At 44.2% G+C, this 20,804-nt stretch overlaps 1 protein-coding gene across 4 annotated transcripts in view; it reads left to right on the forward strand.

Annotated features, from left to right (window-relative positions):
- Positions 1–20,804, forward strand: part of LOC146810599 (LON peptidase N-terminal domain and RING finger protein 1-like) — a 151,309-nt gene that overhangs the window by 121,403 nt on the left and 9,102 nt on the right. For all 4 annotated transcript variants that reach the window (XM_085617649.1, XM_085617650.1, XM_085617652.1 and 1 more), the window contains exons 8-11: positions 2,022–2,143; positions 10,644–10,802; positions 13,641–13,803; positions 14,739–14,888. In XM_085617649.1, coding sequence (XP_085473775.1) covers positions 2,022–2,143; positions 10,644–10,802; positions 13,641–13,803; positions 14,739–14,888 — 594 coding nt within the window. The remainder of the gene's footprint in view (positions 1–2,021; positions 2,144–10,643; positions 10,803–13,640; positions 13,804–14,738; positions 14,889–20,804) is intronic.

Below are 20,804 nucleotides of genomic sequence, written 5' to 3' on the forward strand. Positions count from 1 at the left end.
TTCCCTGCTGTAGCTGGGTGCACTGTATGGAGTAACTAAGTCTGCTGTCAGTTTTTATTGTTCCGTATTCACATGCTCTGAACAATGTTTGTATAACTGCCTTACAATAACTCAATAAAAATTGGAAAGAAAAGGAAGAAAAAACAAACTCCGTGCATCTAAAGTACAATTTAGACACTCCACTAAAACTTCTGTAAATCCACCAGGGGTCCTCTGTCAATCGGTATGTCTGAAACTGCTCGACTGATTATTTTATCAGGCCGGGGGCCCCAATGGGGGAGAGAAGAGGGGGGGGGGGGAAACAATGAGGGCCCACACAGAATCCTGGGGCAAGGACCAGTACCAAATAAACCGAAGAAAATGACGGGTGTCATCCAGGTGTTGTGGCTCCTGGGGGCTAAGCTTACCCTCCTCCCAGGATCCCAGAGTGTCACAAGGGTTCTGCAATAACCGTTATGTATTTAGTGGGCAGGTGTCTCTTCTATTCCCTCAGACTTCGATGAGCTCCACTGTGAGCCTCGGTCGGGTATATCACATGTGTCCCAAGCCCTCAATATGTTAGCCCTTGGTTCCGCCAGGGGTTTGTTCATTTTGGTGATCTTATCCTCCTGGATCAGAGCTTTTTCCCCTGCCCTGGCCCAACCTGAAACCTAATTTTCCCAGTCTACTATTAAAGGGTTCGTGTTTGCCTTCCATCTGAGCGCTATTCACCTTTTAGCCAGGAGGAAAGACAGGTCTACAAACCCATGACCCATTCTTTTGGATTTAGGTCTCGGGAAAAGGCCCAGCAGGCACAGCTCCGGGGAGCATGTCAGTTTTCGAGCCAAAACCTCATTTACGGTATCGACAATTTTGGTCCAGTAATTTCAGAGCCCCTGACAAGCCCATATCATGTGATCAAAGTCAGTGTCTAGTTGCGAGCATCTGGCGCAGGCGTGGTCTTCTCTACCGTATACTCAGTGGCATATCACAGATGAGTTGCATTTTCCCCGGACATAAAAAAACTATGACATTGTCCCCCACGTGTCACTAGGTCTTGAGGTATGTGGGAGGAGAATTAAATGGGTATTAGTCTTGTTGCAGGAAACCAGATCTCTTCCTCATTCCACATTGGCCCCTTCTCCCAGCTCAAAGCTAACCTTCTATTACCCTGAAGTATACAAGAAAGTAATAAATAGAATTCATTGAATTAATCTCAGCCAGGGTAATCCCAGTCCATCGTTATTTTGCACATTTTGCCACCCAGGTTTGGGCCTGGACCTGTGCAAGTCAGTCTTGACCCTGCTTCAATAGGAACAGTCCAGCCCAAACTGCCAGACCAACCTCCTATTAGCCATCATTAATTATACTGCTGCCACCTTATGTGCAGAAGATTGCACCTCCTTGACATAGCGGATTAATGTCAGTAAAGGGGAGAGAAGATGGTGGTATCCAAACATAAGGACTGTTCTTTAAAATGACTTTATCAGTACATTTCCAGAGTCGGACACCGGCGTAGCTAGCATACCTCATGAACCTCCAAGCATTGATGCTTCTTAAATATGGAGTCTACATCAAGACCACTTGATCGCTTTCCCACTGGCATATAATATACCCTGTGGGGAATGTTATAAGTGAGTAGCATGTGCTTACTGTTTACAAACATTTCTTTTAGTTGTCCCCACCGTACATCAGATAATGTAGTATATCGGCCGCTATGCTAGTGCTTTCTAGCCTGGTGGTCGTCCACCACTGCTCTGGCAACCATTGTGTTATTGTACATCTGGGACGCTAAGCGATGTGGGTCAGGGTTGCTAGTAGTAGTGCCCGAGGTGGGCTCTACACTCTGATGTTGCCATTTAGAAATCTCCGCCCTGCAGACTTCTCATCAGCTGGTTCATGTTCGTTGTTCTTTTATAATGCAAACAGAGCCCGAATGGATATTGTCAGGGTCTGCAAGCCAGCACCAGAGCAAGCCAGCACCAGAGCTTGTTTTTTTCCCAGTGTTGCTGATGAATCACATTTTCTCTTTGCTCTTCCAGTATCTGAAAGATGGGAAGTACACACCCACTGCAGTGCTGCAGGACATTATGGCCACCACCTTCCCCGTTGAACTATCTGAAAGAAAACAAGTTCATGACCTGGAAATGGTGGAGTTGTCTAAGTAAGTATTGAACCTGCATGGGGGCAGTCAATATTTATGTAGCTGTTTGTTTATTAAGTAGTTTTATAAAGTGTTGCATGCTGCCTTTTATGTGCAAGTGCTCCATGGTTGAACCATAAAATCCCATTTTGGGAGCAGAAAAAAGAGTCCATTTGGTGAACATGACTTCCCACTCTGATATGTTTCAATCGCTACCTTGTTCTGGTTGTAGATCAATTATTTGGAAGCCAGAACAGACATTGTGAGTGTGGTTTGGAGTAGACTTGGATTAATGGTATTCCACAGCCTAGGACCTAGGACACCCAAGAGTCTGTGGATGATCAGGTGTGCGTTTTTTTCAATGTAGTGTCCCGCTTAGTTTATTGTTGGGGTGATAGCCTTTCAGGTGTCCAGAGCTCAACAGACTTTGTGCATAGTACAAATAATCCTGAACTTGAGCCTTGCATTTACAGTGAGTAAGTGGATTCGTTTCAGGGCTGGTTTTGCATGGTCTTCTTCCTGCAGAATCAGCCTGATTATGAAGCCTGGTATTGGAGCCTTTGCATCATATCCATGATTTTTCTCCACAGCAGTTTAGACGGAGTTCCTGTAGTCCAAACATGCTCCAGCTAGAGCTTTCCTTAACTTACTCTAGTGGTTAGTTTGGAAGAGTGGTAACATATTTTGTGGATCAGAGAAAGCTGTATTTTGATGCCCTTGACCATGGCATTCACTTGAGAAACAGAAGAGTTCAGAGTCAAACAGTGTTGCAAAGTCATCCTGTGCCCTGGCCAACCCCCAACTTTTTGCTGAATGGTACTGGTGGTAACTGACTCTGAGTGACCCTGGGCTCTGCCTAACCAGGCCCAGTGCTATGCTGAAAGACACATTTAGAATACAGTGGAAACACCTACATATACTAGGGTAAACTAAGGGATGGGCTACCCCTGTGGTTGGCATGACCTACCCTATCAGCTCCTATTAAATATTAGGGTAGGGGGGATTAAAACTACCTAGATGTCCCTAGCCCGCAATAGGGCATGGCAGTTTGGAGGCCAGCAGCTTTTCTGCATTTGCAGGTGTGTACTGCTGAAGCCTGAGGTCAGTTTTAAAAGTAGCCCTGGGTGGCAGGACTGCTTTTAAAAAGTAAATTGTGCTCAAACTCGACTTTGAGGTTTGGGGCACTTAAAAATGGATAACCTACACTGTTTTGGCATATTAGGAACCCCCAAGGTCTCCCCTAGGTGTCCCAGGAGTGGGGGGTCAGGTATTTATAAGGTAGACCCTTATAAAATGGGTTTTATATGCCCTGGGTAAGTGAAATTTTACTTTTCACACACCACATTGTGATAAAGTGCTGCCCAAATTCGACTTTGATGCTAGGAGCCCCATGGAGGGAGGATCTGCAATATTTAGACAGATTCAGAACCCCTAAAGTCTCCCCTAGTTGTCCCATTGGGTGGGGGTTCTGTAGATATAAGCTAAGTACTTATAAAATATGTTTTTGTAAGTCCAGGTGCTGGAAAAATGACCCAAGTAATTTTTCCCATTGCAAATCCCCTGCCACATAGGTTAACATAGCAGGAAGTTTTTAACTAATAATTCTTGATAGGAGATGGCTAGAAGTGCCATTCAAAGACTTCCCCGAATGGTATTAATAAACCCAACAATATGATATAGTTGAATTTCTCCTAAAGTGTACCCACAAGAAGTTATAAGACTTTTTTGTTTGTAAGTCCAGTTTCAGCCTTCTAGTGGTCTGTCCTGATTGGTCAGAGTTAAGTGGATTAGCCAGGCTGTCTTGATGAGGTGATAAAGAGCCCCTGGGGTTAACTTGCTCTGCTGGGAGGGCAGTGTGCTGCTACACAGGAATGCCAGAGCAGGGGGAGGGGTCGTAAACCATGGTCTTCAAAGAGAAGAGGAGGCCTTAGTGTCATTTACAACTCTAAACTTTTCACCTCAGCCAGAGCTAGGCTTATGGAAGGAATGCACAGATGCAAGGGGAAATGTTTATGGGAAGTAAGCCATCATAGGGGTGTGTTTAGCCAGCTCTTAGCTCCCTGCTGGAAAATCAACCATTATGAATTTAGAGGATTTGGCGCACTCTGGGACAAAATAATGCCACACTCTACAGGATGTGGTCATATTCTTGGGGAGTTGCCCTGCTCCCATTGGTCCGCAGTGACCTCCTGCTAGACCCAGGGAACTTGGAATAAGTATCTGAGAGGGGCAGGGCCTCTCGGGTCTGCTGCTTGAAAGTTAAGAAAGCAAGACGTTGCCATGCTGAGAAGTTGGGGTGCAAAATTCTAAGGGCTGCCCTCTGAAGACTGCAGCAGCTGAAACTACAGCACTGTGGATTACCTTGCTGCAAAAGAACCGAAGAGTGGACTCCCTGCAAGCTACAGGTTAGCAGAGCTCACCTGGGCCATCACCACCAAGGATCCTCAACCTAGAGAACACCAGTGGATTTGTAAGGGTTTTGTCCAAGTGGATTGTGGGAACTGAAGTCCTCAACTTTCAAGGACCATCTTGTAGCTTCCAGACCCTTGGAGTGAGTTTGAGACTCTTTGGGACCCCTCGAGGAACTTCAGGAAGAAGTACAAGAAGTTTGGAGAACTTTGGAACAACTTTGGTAAAAAGCTCTATAGAGGGACCGACTCAACCTGGCCAGCCAAGCCGCCTGCCTTCATCCGCAAGCCGGCCAAGCAATCCAGGTTCGTTCCTCTAAAAGCTTCGTAGGTCCCACTTCCAGAGTTTGACCGGGAGTAGAAGAAATGCGAGGCCGGCGAACCCTCACCGAATCCGGCCTGGTGAAGAGCATAGAGGGACCCAGCGAGAAAAAGCTCTGTAAAGTTTCTAAGTCCGAACAAAGAAAAGGTGACTGGGAGCAACCGCGGAAGCCAAGCCGCCTGCCTTCAACCGTGTGTCGGCCTGGCTCCTGGGTTTGCCCCGCTGGAATGCTTCGGATGTCAGAATTCCATAAGTTTGACCAGGACCTCATCGCAAGGCAATCTGGCGAACCCTCATCGAATCCGGACTCGCTGAGAGCTTTGAGGGACCCTGGGAAGAAAAGCTCCAGAACAGTTTCTAAGTCTGAAGGTAAAAATTGTGACTGGGACCTACCGCGAGTGGTAGCCGCTTAGGGCTCCATCGCGGTCGGCCTGCAACTTTGACTTTGAGCCGGTCAATCACGACCAGATATCCCAATAAGGCGCTATATGGTTCGAAGTGCTATATAATGCTAAATCTATGAAAATTCATATCTCCGATTCCCTACATTGGATTTGTGTTGTTTTGATGTCATTTTAAAGATAAAAATATTTCCTATATTTATACATTGGTGTTGGATTTTTATTATGTTTTATGTCTTAATTATTTACTGAATTGGTGTTTTTAAATTCTGTACATACCTGTCTTTTGAAGTTAAGTCTGTCTGCTTGCAGCCACGTTACCAAGGGTTGAGCATGGGAATAATTTTCTAAGACCTATGCTGAATCCTATCATGTGTTAGTGGCCTTGTTGCCAGTGGCAAACCTACATTTGCCCCTACCAATAACCCACTTTCCAACAAAAAGAATTTGCAAACTCTTTACTTTTACGTATAGTAGAAGGATGTGAGCCTACCTTGGGAGGCATGTGGGAGGGTAAAGGGTCACATTATAATCTTCCTAGTGCCATGATCTCAATCCTGGCTCTGTTGATTAATGGGTGAACAAATACACTGGAAACACAAGGTTCAGTCATCTGGTAATAGTACCCGTTCTGTGGGAGGGAGAGAAGTAGTGCATAATGTTTTACATCACTGCCTGCCGAATAACTTATGATTATCTTCTAATGTAACATCAGCGATCTTGGCCTATGGCTGTTTGTCTTGAGAATCATTGCGTAACCCTGAATTACTAAATATCCAAGTAACTGGGCTCTACTTTGGGGTTTTATTAGAAAATAAAGTGTAGGACGCCCATCTGAAAAACATATCCAACTGCATCCAATATGTTGCACGTAATCTCTACATTTGTGTGTTCATTTTAGATGTCAGCAGACCCAATGCAATGAATTGCATAGCTGCTTCTGAGCTGTTCGAATTATTTTAATAAAGGTTGACTATATAAAACGAACCAAAAGCTCAATGGCCTCCGGGTGTGTAAATCACAGGTGTCCTTTGACTCTTATGGTGTCGTCACCCTAGTGTTGAGGAACCATTAAGGGCAACACTATCCATGAGAACAGGGATACATCTTTTTGGGATGAGGAGAGTCTTCTTACCTGTTTCTGGATCTAGGCCTTGTGACATGCAACTCCTTCAACCAGTTAATAATTCTCTACAATTTTCATTTCTTCATAACTTTCAAATCGCAATAAATATGTTGTGAATGATTTGCAGTTACAGTTGCCTGATAGCTGCTCTTCACCTCTGTGCACTCGTACTTTTGCTGACCCTGGTGTGCATCTGAAAGTTACTTTTTTTTAGTTGTGGTTTCTAAGCCTAGCTTCTGCTTGGCTTCTTTCAAAGTAGTGCAGATAGTGATGCCCATTAGTGACTCCTGCTTATCTTTGTGCACTGCTGTGCGAGTTAATTGTATAGCTATGTAACTTGAGTTGTTCTATAAATTGTCCCCTTTTGGGTTTTGGGTACAGTTGTTGAACAGAGACATGTGACTGGTTCTTTTTTTATTTTTATGAAGGAATGGAATGGTGCACCCGAAAATGTTGTAGTCCACGTTTCCAAAATGAAAACGAGTATCCCTTCTGGAACCGGAATGGTTCTTTCAAGAACAAAGGGAAGGGGGGGTAGGGGTTTTCTCTTGAGTAGACACGACACCAAGAGTTCCTACGTCAACCTATAGCCAACCCGCTATTGTGGGTGGGAAGGGAAAGAGACCCTTTTCTTAATATAGCCCTCACTCACTCTAATAGTGACATGCTTCATCATCGGGCTCACCCCAACTTCTAAAGGTCTGGTTGGGCTCAACCATGTTTCAGGGAGCACTTGTGAGAAAAAGGTGTATGGGGTCGTATCGTTACAGGAGTGGGGGAGGAATTTTACCTTTAACGTTACGACCCCATTCACCTTTTTCTCACCAGTGTTCCCTGAAACATGGTTGAGCCCAACCAGACCTTTAGAAGTTGGGGTGAGCCCGATGATGAAGCATGTCACTATTAGAGTGAGTGAGGGCTATATTAACAAAATGGTCTCTTTCCCTTCCCTCCCACAATAGTGGATTGGTTATAGGCTGACGTAGGAACTCTTGGTGTTGTCTACTCAAGAGAAACACCCCCCCCCCCCCCCTCTTCCTTTTGTTCTAGAAGGAACCATTCCGGTTCCAGAAGGGATACTTACTTTCATTTTGGATATACTGAACAGGGAGGATGTGTCCCTTCCTACCTCTTTTGTGATGACCTCTCTACCCTTCCAGGGCCCTTTTGTGGTCCCTAACCTTATGAAACAGTAGTCCACAAATCCTCAGTTGTTACAAAATATTTTTTATTCTTCCTTCAATTCATACTTCTATAATTTTTATATAAATGGACATCCAGTCACCTTGTTTCATACGGAGATTACTGGAAGCAATCCACAAAATGATTAGATCAGATGAAAACTATAATCGAAAAGTCCGCCAAAAACATATTCCACTGATCCGATAATATGTGGGGTAATGCTGTCACCCGTATGATATCTGTATCTGCATTGCACTTCACCCTCCATGCATGTTACTGGAGCGATTGTCCGGGGTCTTGGCGCCCTTCTATTCAAATACTTTTTTGTGGATTGCTTCCAGTAATCGCCATACCAAAGTATAAAGGATATTAATATATTTAAGCCCTGACGAAGTTCAAAATAATTTTTGAACAAAACTTGTTGGCTGGATGTCCATTTATATGCAAATGTTATGAATATGAATTGAAGGAAGAATAAAAAATATTTTTAACACAACTGAGGCTATGTGGACTACTAAATTTTCGGGTGCACCATTCCATTCTTTCATAAATTCAATTTATGCTTGGCAGTGGTACCTAACGACCGCAGGTACCAAAAAGAAGTGCACCGATTCATGATTGGCTGGAACTTTAGTGAGGTGCGGTTATTCGAGTCGACGTTGGTGTTTGGTTGTTCAAACTTTTGGTTCTTCTTTTATGTAGTGTCTAGTACAATGGGCTGGCGGCTTGAGGTCCCGGTTGGCTGTGCTGCTGGACCACTGGATGATTTAAGTACCCATCCGTATGAGAAATATCTATGGCACTTCCTTCAAGATATAGATTGCAACATAAACTCCATGAATTGGCAAATTATATTATTCAAATGAAGGGCTCCAGTTGATGATGAAGCCTATTCACCCACAATGTGACCCCCTTTCAGCTTGGGATGTAGATCTTGGGTGGGTGGCAATTGCCTCATGATAATGCACCCAAGAATGCTTATAAACACTATATTATCACCCATAATCGTGATCATTTCCCTCCTCATAGTCCTCAAGAAGACTCTGTGCATACTTGGGAAAATAACAAAACTGAAGCCCTACATGATGACATTTAGTCATGTATTACGAATTTCCTCCCTTAAGATTATTTGGGGTCTTGTAATCTGCTGATGTAAGGTATATTGAAAATGCAGTGTGTTTAGCTATGCTTTCCAGTGGGGACTTTTCCAATATTGTTAAGACTCTTTCCAATATTGTTGAGACTCTTTCCAGCACTCATACATACTGAAAGAATCTTAAGGAAGAGAAGGCAATTTTTTCCTTATCCTTATTCTGTTTGTTGAATCACTTAAAGAGCAGAAGTGAAATGCAAGTCTGGGCCACAGACCTCTGTGTTCTTCATTGTACCCCCTGAGCCAGGTCTGGTAATTGCCATGCGAGCTATGAAAAAGACCAGTCCATCTCACTACTACAACTGGCTCACTGCCTCATATTCACAATAAGCAGTTGGACGTTATTGGAGCAGAATATTGACATTCCAGGCCCCTTTTTGAGGATTTCTAACTCAATTCTATATAAACGGGGCCATCAGCAGGGAGACAACATGGAAGATTTTTTTCATTATCTTCTTGATTAGCATAAGTAAAATAAATCCTGTAAGTACAAATTGTGGCTAATATCTGCATTAAAGCTTGGCTAAAGGCCCCAGAAACAGCATGTTGGGGATTAGCAACCACGTCTTACACTTTGTCATTCTTGGTTATGTGTCTTTGGAGTCAGTCTACATGATCAAACTCGGTTGTCTATTGTGGCATTTGATAGGGCTCATCTTCAGACATGGAACGGACCATGATTTCGAGAGGAACAAGATGGACACAAGTATCCTTTTGGGCAACCCAAGACCCAGAGGGTCACAACCCTGGAGGCAGCGAGGAAGGGGTTTTGGAAGGGTAAACAGTGTTCATTCATATAAACCCTCTGATGCGCACACTCTTGTCTTTTTCATATGTTGGGGAAACTAAGTTCAGAGAAGTGGTTGCTGCAAACAAATGGTCATTGTTACTTCTAAAGGCATCAAGGAATTCTAAGACTAAACAAAACTCATGCAGAAGGGTTTCAGTACTTGGAAAGGAGGCATTTGAAGAAGCACCACAAATGTAGAAATTGCAGACTCTATTTTCCACATGTTTACTAATTAAAAAGAAAGACAGTACTTTATGCCACATATGAGACTTGGAGAACTGAATTGTTGCTTATGGACTACATGTTTGCCAGTGCCATCTATGTTACAGAAAGGGTGGCCCATCTGCGATAGCATAGAGACCCAAGAAGTGGGCGTAAGTGTTCATTGTGCCTCTCTGCACTGTCATAATATGACCCCATAAGTGTATTAGAGTTTCTCATGATGAAAAAGGCTCTGACATATCTCTAGATTGATATTGACCCACCCAATCTATTCTTGATGTGAAACAAATGAAGTACTACTGCCTCACTCAGTCAAGATGTTGAAGGTACACATAGAATCAGGACACAGTCCACAGAGTGAGATATTGTGGCATTCAGGGTAGTATCCTAATGATTCATTGTAAGAAGCACCTTTGCTCAACTCTATTTATACCAGAACAAGACTCCATTCCAAGGACAAAATCTGGATAGTGAAATGTGCACACTTGTGTATCTATAATAAATAAAAATCCTTAACTTATGTAAGTAAATCTTTTCTGACGTAACTAAATAAGCATGTTAACTGGTTCTGATTTTTCCAGTGGATTCTGGCTGGTGCAGGAAACGTTGGATGGGCAAATATACCTACTTGCCAATGGCAGTTTTAATGCATTTATGCTCTTTAAATGCCAGCACTGCTTTCTCTTTGGATGTGCCAAATCGCTTGTGCTCATCTGTAGACTCTGGTTGTGTCTGGATGCTGGGACAGGTTTGTTGCTGGCAATGCCTCTCATATGCTTCAGATCTCTAGGTGCTGCTTTTACTGGTTGCTTTACAGATATGTAGCTTGATGTGCATGTTGGATGGTTCTAGGCCTTTTGCATTGATCCTTCCTTGATCACAAACTCCCTCTGGCCCTTCATTCTTGACCCAAACAGCCTTACCACAGATGTCCCAATTTTCGTCTGCACCTTGGCCTACCCTGGAATAGCGTGCCCTCTGCACATCTTTGAGCCCCGCTATCGACTGATGATGCGTCGCTGTCAGGAGACTGGCACCAAACGGTTCGGTATGTGCATCTACGAACGTGGAAAAAGGTGAGTGGTCTCCATTTTCCCACCTTTCTCTTCTAGCCTGCTCCCGCCCTTGGCTTTCATCTTTGTGTATACAGTCTTTGTGCCCTGTTCATGGTATTTTCAGGAGTTGAGACATTCTCCCTGTCATGACCAAATGTATCCAACCGCTTCACCTTCGCAAAAAAGACACTCTATGTGGCTGCTGTCCTGATCCAGTACCCTCCTTTGTTGCAAAAAATGTCTTCTCTGAGCTAATTGAACAGCTTTTTTAAAATCAAGTTTGGGTATCTATTTTCATTCATCGTCTTTAAATCTTCCTGTCTTTCTCCAAACTCTTTCCTCGTCTAGTCTATTCTACACTTCTTTATCTCAGCACCACTTTGTCAGCATCTTCCTGGGCCTTTCCATCTATTGTTGGCTTTTGTTGTTGTTTTTTCAAGGTTTTTCTTTTGTTTCTTGCTAGATCTGTTCTTTTATTTGTGAAATGCGATGTCCTTTGCCTATGTCCCCTCACTCTTTTCCTCACTCCTTTTATGTTTGTACAAAGTCATTTATTTGAGACCTGAGATGTAAACTGATATTTGCCAGTATATTTGGTGGGTTAGGTATTTTGCTGCGAGTATCCAAGGGCCCTGGTGCCCTCCATTAAGATAAGCTGTATTACTGCCTTGGGGCATTTATCTGAGCAAGCGCTATGACATTAAACAATCGAGGTTTGCTGTAGGATCTGGTAATGGGTTAGAAATTCAGAACTAGTTTGGCACAGCAAATAAACCACAGTAAACTCAAGAGCCAGTAATCTCTATCACATTTTAGAATAGAAGCTATTTATTTACGTGCGATAAACATAGAAGACCAGCAGGTACTACCACTTTCAGAGACTGAGCTAACAGCCCATGTTCTTTAACAATGTTTATGCACAAGACATTCGATTTATGTAATCTGATGTATTATGACCAAATTTATTTTTTCCACAGATACCTTTGAGTAAATCTAATTTTATTGTAGTGCATGTCCAGCCAGTCAATGGGGCAGAGGTGACTTGGAAAAGAATTATATTGTATTACTTGGTCAGTTTCTCTGCTTTCTAGGCATCCCTTAGCACAACAAAGTGTAATGGGGCCATAGTGGACTTAGGAAGATGTACATCTATCCATTGCTAACTCCACAGGACACCTACCGTTATAGGGCAGGTATTCATGAATGAAGGACTTGCGGTCATCCACAGTATGAAGGTAATTGCTAAGGAAGTATCATGTTATGCCGGCCAATAGACATTGTCTTATATGGGCAACATTTACTCTGCACATGGGCTCCTGGTTTTATACTGAAAATACATGCAACACCACACATTGTAAACCACACATTGTCCAGGTACTGCTAAGCCCATGCTTTTGGAGGCATAGCCAAATGTGACTCAATAAGCAACAGTAGGCATGCTCCCCTGCAAAGGTGCAGGTACAATGGACTGGACACCTATCATTCAGCTACCATCAACTGATGGTCATCTCATAGCCTGGCACAAGGGGCATATGCCACCCTCCACTTTGAATGCAGTAGACTTTGTCTAGGCTTTACTATCAAACGTCAAGGAGTACCTCCAGTGGAGCTGTACACTGTCAAGTCCACTGGGGATAGATATAAAGCAGCACAACTTTTCATGGAAGCACCAGGAGTACTCTTGAGTACCCACACACCTTCCCTTATTTATCAGCCCCTTTAAGGTTTGATTTTTTTTCTCTATTTGATGCTCCATCGGTACTCTTTACTCTTTGTCACAGTTTTTCAATCCCCTGATAATTCCTCCATACCACCCATAGCCGTTTCTTTAGTCTCTCTCTTCATTTTTCCTCTCCTGACCCTCTCCTCATTATATCCCAGCCTTGTCAGCCATGTCTCACTATTCCATACTCATTCCGATCTCTACTTCCTTTACTCCCAACCACTCCCCACCGCCCTCTTTTCTAACACTCAAGCCCTTCCTATTATTAACTTTACCTACTCTGTATTTCTTGCTTCCACTTCACTATTACTTAGTCCCTTCCCCTATTTTTACTCTTATTTCTCACTCCTATATCTCCTGCCCACCTCTGTATTCCTTAATTCTTTCTTACCTCCTCTCTAACCCTCGCTCAACTCCTCACTTGGTCAGTCTCCTTCTCTCTAAACCTTGAACCCCGCCAATTCCGCCACAATTGAGGTCCTCCCTTTTTCTCCTCTTCTCATCTCTTCTTCGGTTATCCTCATTTCCCTTCCTCCTCCCTCCCTTTCTCTCCCCTCCCTCCCTTTCTCTCCCCTCCCTCCCTTTCTCTCCCCTCCCTCCCTTCCTCTCCCCTCCCTCCCTTCCTCTCCCCTCCCTCCCTTCCTCTCTCATCCTTTCCTCCCTAATCCTCATTAGGTTCCTCTCTAATCCTTTCCCCTTCCCCAGTATTCTCCATTCAACTTTTTTTTATTTTATTTTTTTATTCATTTTTCTTTACCCCTCATTCTCCCGTTGCTCCCTTATTCTTACACCCCATCTCATTAATTTCAAGTCGTCTTCTTTCTATTCCCCTTTTCTTTAATGCTCTGCTTTCTGCCCTGTAGCCTTGGTTTCCCTGCCCCTGCTCTTACATCACTATTTGTTGGTTATCACCCACCTACTCTCAATCCATATTCGCCATCTGCTCCATTCTTCACCTACTTCTTCTTTCCACTACTCGCTTGACTTGTGCTACCAGCTTTCTTTGCTTTCTCGCGCTTATCTCCTTCTCAATCTTTTCCAGTCCTCCTCTTTTCTCAGAACCATCTTGTGCTCCTGAGTCCCCTCCCTGCTTCTTTCTCTCTTTCTCAGTTCCCCCCCTCTCTTTATTCCACCAGTTTTGCAGACTTTGGCTGTATGTTGGAGATTCTTCGGTTGGAGTATTTGGCCGATGGTCGTTCCCTCGTTGATACGGTGGGAAAGCGACGTTTTAGAGTGCTGAAACGAGGACAGCGAGATGGGTACCATACGGCGGATGTCGAATACTTGGAGGATAAAAAGGTCTGAACTGCTGTTTTTATTATCATATGGGGAAAAGGCACCATGGAAAATACATCAGAAGGAAACATTTCCACTGGGAAAATGGGTCTAGCCTTGCCCAGTGACTAGTTTAAATTGGAGGAGGTGGGGGCTAAGGGACAGCCTTTAAAGTAGTAAATAAAAAAATAAAGTAATTTGGAGGTAGGATGCTTTCCTCAGTAGTCTGGCTCTCTGACTGTTGTAATATTGATGTTTTCTATCCGTGTCTTCACTATGGTGCCTCACAGCCTTACACAGAAATGGAGCACAGATTTCTGTTAAGTAGAAATTACCTGGTTAAATTGCTGCATTAATTTATAATTTGCCTTCTTCCTCACTTCACTCGATTTATTTTTTCTCTGTTTCACTGTTCCCTCTCCTTTCTCTTTGACTGAGCTGCCCCTGCCACTTCCTCCAGGTAGTTCGCTGGTCTTTGGCACTGTTCGCTTTCTGACAGTGCAATGTTGACATCCATTCTGTTAATTCTGAACTCTTTTCTCTGTTATGGTTGCCGTCCTAATTCTCTCCCACTTTAGTGCTATGCTACTAATTTCCCTCTTTTAACTTCCTGGATTTTTCATTTTTTTTTTTTTTTTAACCTTTCCCGACTACACCCTCCAACCCTACCCCCATGTTATTATCCACCATCGGTTTTACCTGTATACTAATTTCTCTGTCTTCTGCCCCGCTTCTCTCTTCTTCAACTGGCTGTTACTTTATTTGCACTTTTGTATTTTCATCTATTCTCTAAAACTAATACCAATTTCATTCCCACTCTCACTTTCTTTATCTTCCTTTGTTCCTTGATGTCTCACCTTTTTCCCCAAGACTACCACCTTCTGGCTGATGCACCTGTTTTTTCATTCATTTATCCACTGTGTCCTGAACTCTCCCTTTCCACACTTTTACCCCTTTAGGTACAAGGGGATGAACTGGTGGAGCTGCAGAGGTTACATGACCTGACCTACCAGCAGGTGGAAAGCTGGATATCTGAGGACCGTGCCGACCTATCCAGGCCAAGCTTTCTGCAGAGTGGACCTCTGCCCAAGAAGGAGGATGATATCCAGGTACACGCTTGAAACTTTTTTGTTTTTGTAAAAAGATGCTTGTGTGTGTTTGTTTCCCCACTTCCTCCAGTAGTTATTAGAAGCAGTCAGATTGGCAGAAAGTAAGCAATCCTTTTTGATAATGCGGGGAAAGGAGTTTCCTTCAGATATACACTGGGGGTCTCTAGTAGGCAGAGGTAGGTACCTGTGTCCAAATAGGGACCTTTGCTTCTAGTCCGGGCAAGGGAGCTACACGCTTTAGATAACCCCTGCTCAGCCCCTGGGTAGCTTGGCATGATCAGACAGACTTATCCCAAAGGCAGTGTGTAAACTGTTTGTATTCCAAACACGCAGTAATACAGTGATAACACCACAAATGGACACCACACCAGTTTAGAAAAATAATGTATCTTTACCTAACCTCAATAAGACCAAAATGACAAAAATCCAACATACATGTAATAAGAATAGGACTTTTAAAAGGTTACAAGCAACTGTGTCGATAGAAAACTATGGATGCATGATTCTGCACTAAGTACCTGTAAATCCGTCTAAATTCACAAGGCCAAACGGCTGCAGAGAAGGGAAGCATCAAGGAACAGAGATGCGTCCGATTCTGAGTCCTCGGGGAGGCGATGCAACAGTTCTGCTGCATGCAGTAGAAGTGATGCGTCTAATTCGGACTGTCGGGGGAAGGGATGCGTCGACTCCAAGACAGTTCTGGTCTGCTGGTGATGCATTTAGAACTTGCCGCACAGGTGCGATGCGTGGAAATCGAAGCACCGGCAAGCGGCGCTGCGTCTGTAAGCTGCCATCCCATGATGCGTCCGTTCCTCCAGATGCGACAGCAGCGACTGACGCTTTGTTGTCTCTGGCGCGGTGGTGCGTGGAGATTCTTCTCGCACGGCGGTGCTGCATCTGGAAAATAGCCGCAAGACGGACGATGCGTCGATTTCTTCAGTTCGTCGGGTTTCTTCCACCTCGCAACAGCAGGAACAACCTCCAGAGACCCAGAACTGGAACAGGAACCTCCTGGCAGGTCTGAACTCTAAGCATCAGAGTTGAGGGGAGCTGAGGGTGAAGTCTTTGTGTCCCTGAGACTTCAGAACAGGAGGCCAGCACACACAGGCCCTTGGAGACTCTGCTTCAAGTAGGTTCACAGCCAAGTTCCAGTCTTTGTCCTTTCCTTGGCAGAAACAGCAACTGCAGGCCAACCCCACACAGCAAAGGGGCAGTACTCCGCCTCCCAGCACTCCTCCTTGGCCAAGGTTACTCTTCGATCCAGAAGTGATCGAAAGTTCTGGGGATTAAGGACCTCTACGTATACCCCATTTTGTCTGTTTTCTCTGTAAGAGTCCCCGAGCCCAGTCTAAACCAGTTCTGTCCTCACTGGTGCAGTATGACCACAGGGGGTGGAGACGGCATTGTGCAAGGGAGACGGGCCCTATTTAGGTGCAAGGAAATCTCCTCCCACTACTCTAAATGCGGCCAAGTCCCATTCCGCTCGGCTCTGCAGCTCTGAGTCATCCAGGAAGGGTCAGGCACACCGTAAACCCCCCCCCCCCCCCCCTCTCCCTCCCCCCCGGTGGCTGTCTACAGTGAATGCTGACACTCAAAAACCAGACAGTCAATCCGCGCACAAGCAGGGTCCCACAGAATGGTTAAGCAAGAAAATGCCTACTTTCTAGAAGGGGCATTTTCAAACACATACTTAAAAAAAACATTGCTACTAAAAGATGTTATTAAATTCTGAGTTCAGAGAGTTATACTTGTAAGATGTTACAGGGTATTTCCTATTCTATCCTACGGGACAGATAGCCGTTCAATAGTGAACAATGTAATTGGCAGTATTTCACTATCATGGCATGTCTCACACACACACATACACCAGGTCATGTCCTGCCTTTTACAGACACTGAACCCTGCCTGTGGGGTACCTTGGGCCCACCAAAGGAGTGCCTTACATGTAAGAAAAGGTAAGGTTAGGGCCTGACAGTTTAACACATCGCACAGAGACTGCAGTGGTAGATCTGGGATATCTTTTCAGGGCTACTGGCACGATCAGTGCTGCAGACCCACTAGTAGCATTTGATTTACAGGCCCTGGCACGCTTAGTGCACTTAGTGCACTTTACTTGGGACTTATCAGTAAATCAAATATGCCAATCAGGGAGAACCAATTGTAATACCAGTTTACAAATGGAGCACTTTGACACTGAACAGCAGTGGTTAAGTGCCCAAATCATCTAAGCCAGCAAAAACGAAATCCCGCACAGCATCAAAAATACAGGAGGTAGAGACAAAAAGTCAGGGGAAACCACGCCAAAGAGGCCAAGTCTAAGACCGGGCAAGTGGTGGCAGATGACTGCTAGCTCAGCAGTATGAACTAAGTTGCTACCCTAAATGAGCCATATAACATGGAAGTAAAGACACAAGCCAAGTCTTTCACCCTCTGTTACTAGGTGGCACCCTCGGTGGAATGTTGGGTGCTGGTCCCTTTTGGGTCAATGACAATTGTTAGTGGTCTGCAATGGAAGTATTGTGCTCTGCCAGTTCCAAATCCCCTCCAGTGTGCTGTGACCCTTGGGGAGGGATGTGAGAGCTGTAGTGGTCTTTTGAAAGATCAGTTGAAAAAGAATGTCTCTATTCTTCCTTGGCAGTCCCTCGGCCTCTGCTGAAGCAGCTTGTCAGCCATCGGGAAATAGACAAATCATTAATGAAAGGATGCAGTGAGGATGTCCCACTAGAAGGCACACAACCTATATTTCTTATGCCAAAAAAGGGACATGTGATGCTTTCTAGACCCTAGGACACTAAATTGCTTTATGTTTGGCCCAAATTTCAAGAATTCAAGACCGTATTTACTGTGCCCGACAACAATACCGGATATTTTTTTTCCTTGGTCATTTGAAGAGGAGTGATGTCTGGCAGGTTGCAATTAAAAGAGTTGTTAAATTTCTTGAGGCCTGGAAAGGAAGAGGGGGAAATTCCATCACATTCGGTAGTCTGTGTACTGATGATAAAGTTCCAGCAGGCATCATTAATGCTGCTCTGCTCCCTGATCAGAGAGCTGCAGACCCAGTAAACAGTCAATTGTTCCGTATTTTTCTAACAGCAGCAAGTAGGCAACACTTTTGTGAGCTGAGCTGCGGTTTCATACCAAGTGAGTCTTGGCACAGCTTGGCCTAAGAATAACTCCCCATTCTGCTGCTAGAATGTGTCCAACTACCAGCCAGACTCACAACTGGATCCAGCATCTGGGGGAAGAAGGTAACGTTGAGAGGCTGTCAGGATACTATCCTGTGACAAAGAAGCAGGCAGACAATCGAGGGCCCGAGGGATCTCGCCCCACTGGTTGTTAAAAAGGCTCTAGCACAAAGGGCATTTTCAGGTGCTTCAGGGGCTGTTTGAGACTCTGGGTCCATTGTAGAAGCACCGCTACCCTTTGGAGGGCTAACTCCCTTCCAGTGATGGGAATGGATGTACATTGCCGTGAGTTACGTCAGTGAACATACTGTGAAGATGCAATCTCTTTTGAATGCATCATTCAGCCTTAGTCTTTTTGTTGTTTTATTTTGGTCAAGCCTATGGGCATTGCACATGCACTGCTCACTCTGCGAGGCATGCTGCATTGGAGTATGCTCTTGAAGGCCTCACTCACTCTTCACCCATATTTGTCATTGGCTTATGCCATTGCCCTGCGCAAATACTGGCTTCTGATTCGTACATAGGCGTGTTAGTCCCTCCTTAGTACAGCCTTGTCTTCACTTGTAATCTCCAACGAGGACTGGCCCTTTTACTTTGGTTGTTACACGTCTGTTTTATAAATTGGTGAGCACCATTTTCTTAAATGCTCTTCCTCTATTCCACCCACGGCATCGTAGCACCCGTTTTGGTTTAAATAGTAATATATTTTTATTCAAATTACAACGCAGTCCGCTTTGTAGCAGCCGGGCTTATTTAATATACAGCGCGGTTTGCATTCACTTTAGCAGCTGCGCCTATTTAATTACCAGCGTGTGACGCTTTCACTTTAGTGGCCGCACTACAGAGCTTTTGAAATTACTTTCTTTTTTATTTTTTTTAAACTATGGGTGAAAGCACCATATGCGCGTTCACTATAATGGTTGCCACACCCCTTTGTTTAGACACTGCTCACGGTAACCTGAATATGCGAGCAGCGTCTAAAAATGGGGCGTGGCCACCATTATAGTGGTCTCTGCATCGTCATTTTCAGTGCAAATAGCTGAAAAGGTCACAAATGCGAGACCTATTGCAATTAAAAATGCTCGTTTCCTTTTATTGCAGTTTGACCACAGTTGGCAGTCAGTGGTCCTCAAGCACTACAGACACTTTGTTGTGCTAATTACACAGCATAACTTCCTGTCTGTGGGGCGCCTATGGCCCATGAACCTCACCCTTAGCGCAGTGGTGTATGTCTTGGCTCATGTCACGTCAGTGGTGTGGATTTGCTTTGCTTTGCCTGGGCTCCTTCACAGTCCTATACTGTACAGGTACACTCATAAAAAGTAGTGTGCACTTGGTGTGATCCTCTGACCACAGAACCCTGTTCTGGGTCTCGCATCATATCACGCAAAGCACACATGCATGATTGTTGTGTGGGCTGAGGTGGGGGCCAAAAAAAGCTACCGCTTGCTATAGGGAATTTAAAGCACCGGAACGTGCTCTCGAGTTCCATGCAGAGGACCTAGTCAAAGATCTTGGATGTGAGTGATAGGATAGGATGCCAACCCTTTTGAAATTAGACTCCTTGAAAATGATCAGAAACGTTGTCTTGGGTTGACTATACAGCACAAGTTGAATGTCTTGGTTAAATGACATAGAGACTAGAAAACTGATGCATGAAACTTGATGCATGAAGTTAATGAAAAAATAAAGGAAAAATGTTCTTCTATGCCCCAAAAACACTCAGTCTTTTGTAAACCGATTTCAAAATATTGCAACTGGAATTTATCCCAGTGATTGCTCAAATGTTGTCTATTGCCTGATCACGCAAGAAAAAAAAACAGTTTCGTAGCTGCTGCTGTCAACTTTGGATGTGCAAAGCCGAACAGGACAGCGGCCCAGGGTAGAACTGGCCCAGTGGCAAGTATGGAGATTGCTTTATTTTAATGGTCTCTGAGGGTTCGGACGGACAGCTGTGGAATAGTGAATGATGTCACAAGTGACTGCCTAAGATCTGTGTATGGCTGGAATGATGTAAGGCCGTACCTCAATGTAAGGCCGTATCGCCTTCATCTCAGTTCACTTCTAAATTGCTGCAGTCATAGAAGATCCTCTTTTTGTTGATGGTTAGAAGGACCTTCCTGGCTTAAAGTTCTGTTTTGAAATCTCGTTGTCTCCAACCCAAGTGCCTTCTGGTAAGTGCGGTAACTTCTGTTGCCACACATCAGAAATCTGAGTTTTGTGGTTAAATCTGAACCCTCGCAATTTTCCCCACGTAAATTTCGGCTCGTCAAACCGGCTGATACTAAAGTAAAATGGTGGGTACATTTCTTAGACATGCAGATTTTGATGTGATAAGCACCGAAATGGCATGTTCTGCCCTATATTTCGTGCAAAACTCCGAGTCGGAAATAATTATCGCACCTAAACGCCTCAGTGTTGCATTTTATTGTGTGTGGTAAACTGGCAGCGGGACACTGGTAATGGAGGCCATATAAAGCCATGTACGTGGCTGATCCCGGTGTGTGCAAAAAGTATTACCTCAGTAGTTTGAAACTAACAGCTCTAAAAATGACTTCTAAATTATTCCTTCCAAAAATAGCTGCTTCAAATGCGAAATGCTGCTTGAAGTGATGGCCTTTTGCGCATGAAGCATATTAGGATAGCGTACATGTATTTAATTAACAAGTTGTCAAATAAAAAGGAACAGTATGGCTGTGGAAAATTTGATTAGAAATGGTGTATGGTTTAG

The sequence above is a fragment of the Triturus cristatus genome, chromosome 7 (genome assembly GCF_964204655.1).
Source record: "Triturus cristatus chromosome 7, aTriCri1.1, whole genome shotgun sequence".
Classification (NCBI taxonomy): Eukaryota; Metazoa; Chordata; class Amphibia; order Caudata; family Salamandridae; genus Triturus; species Triturus cristatus.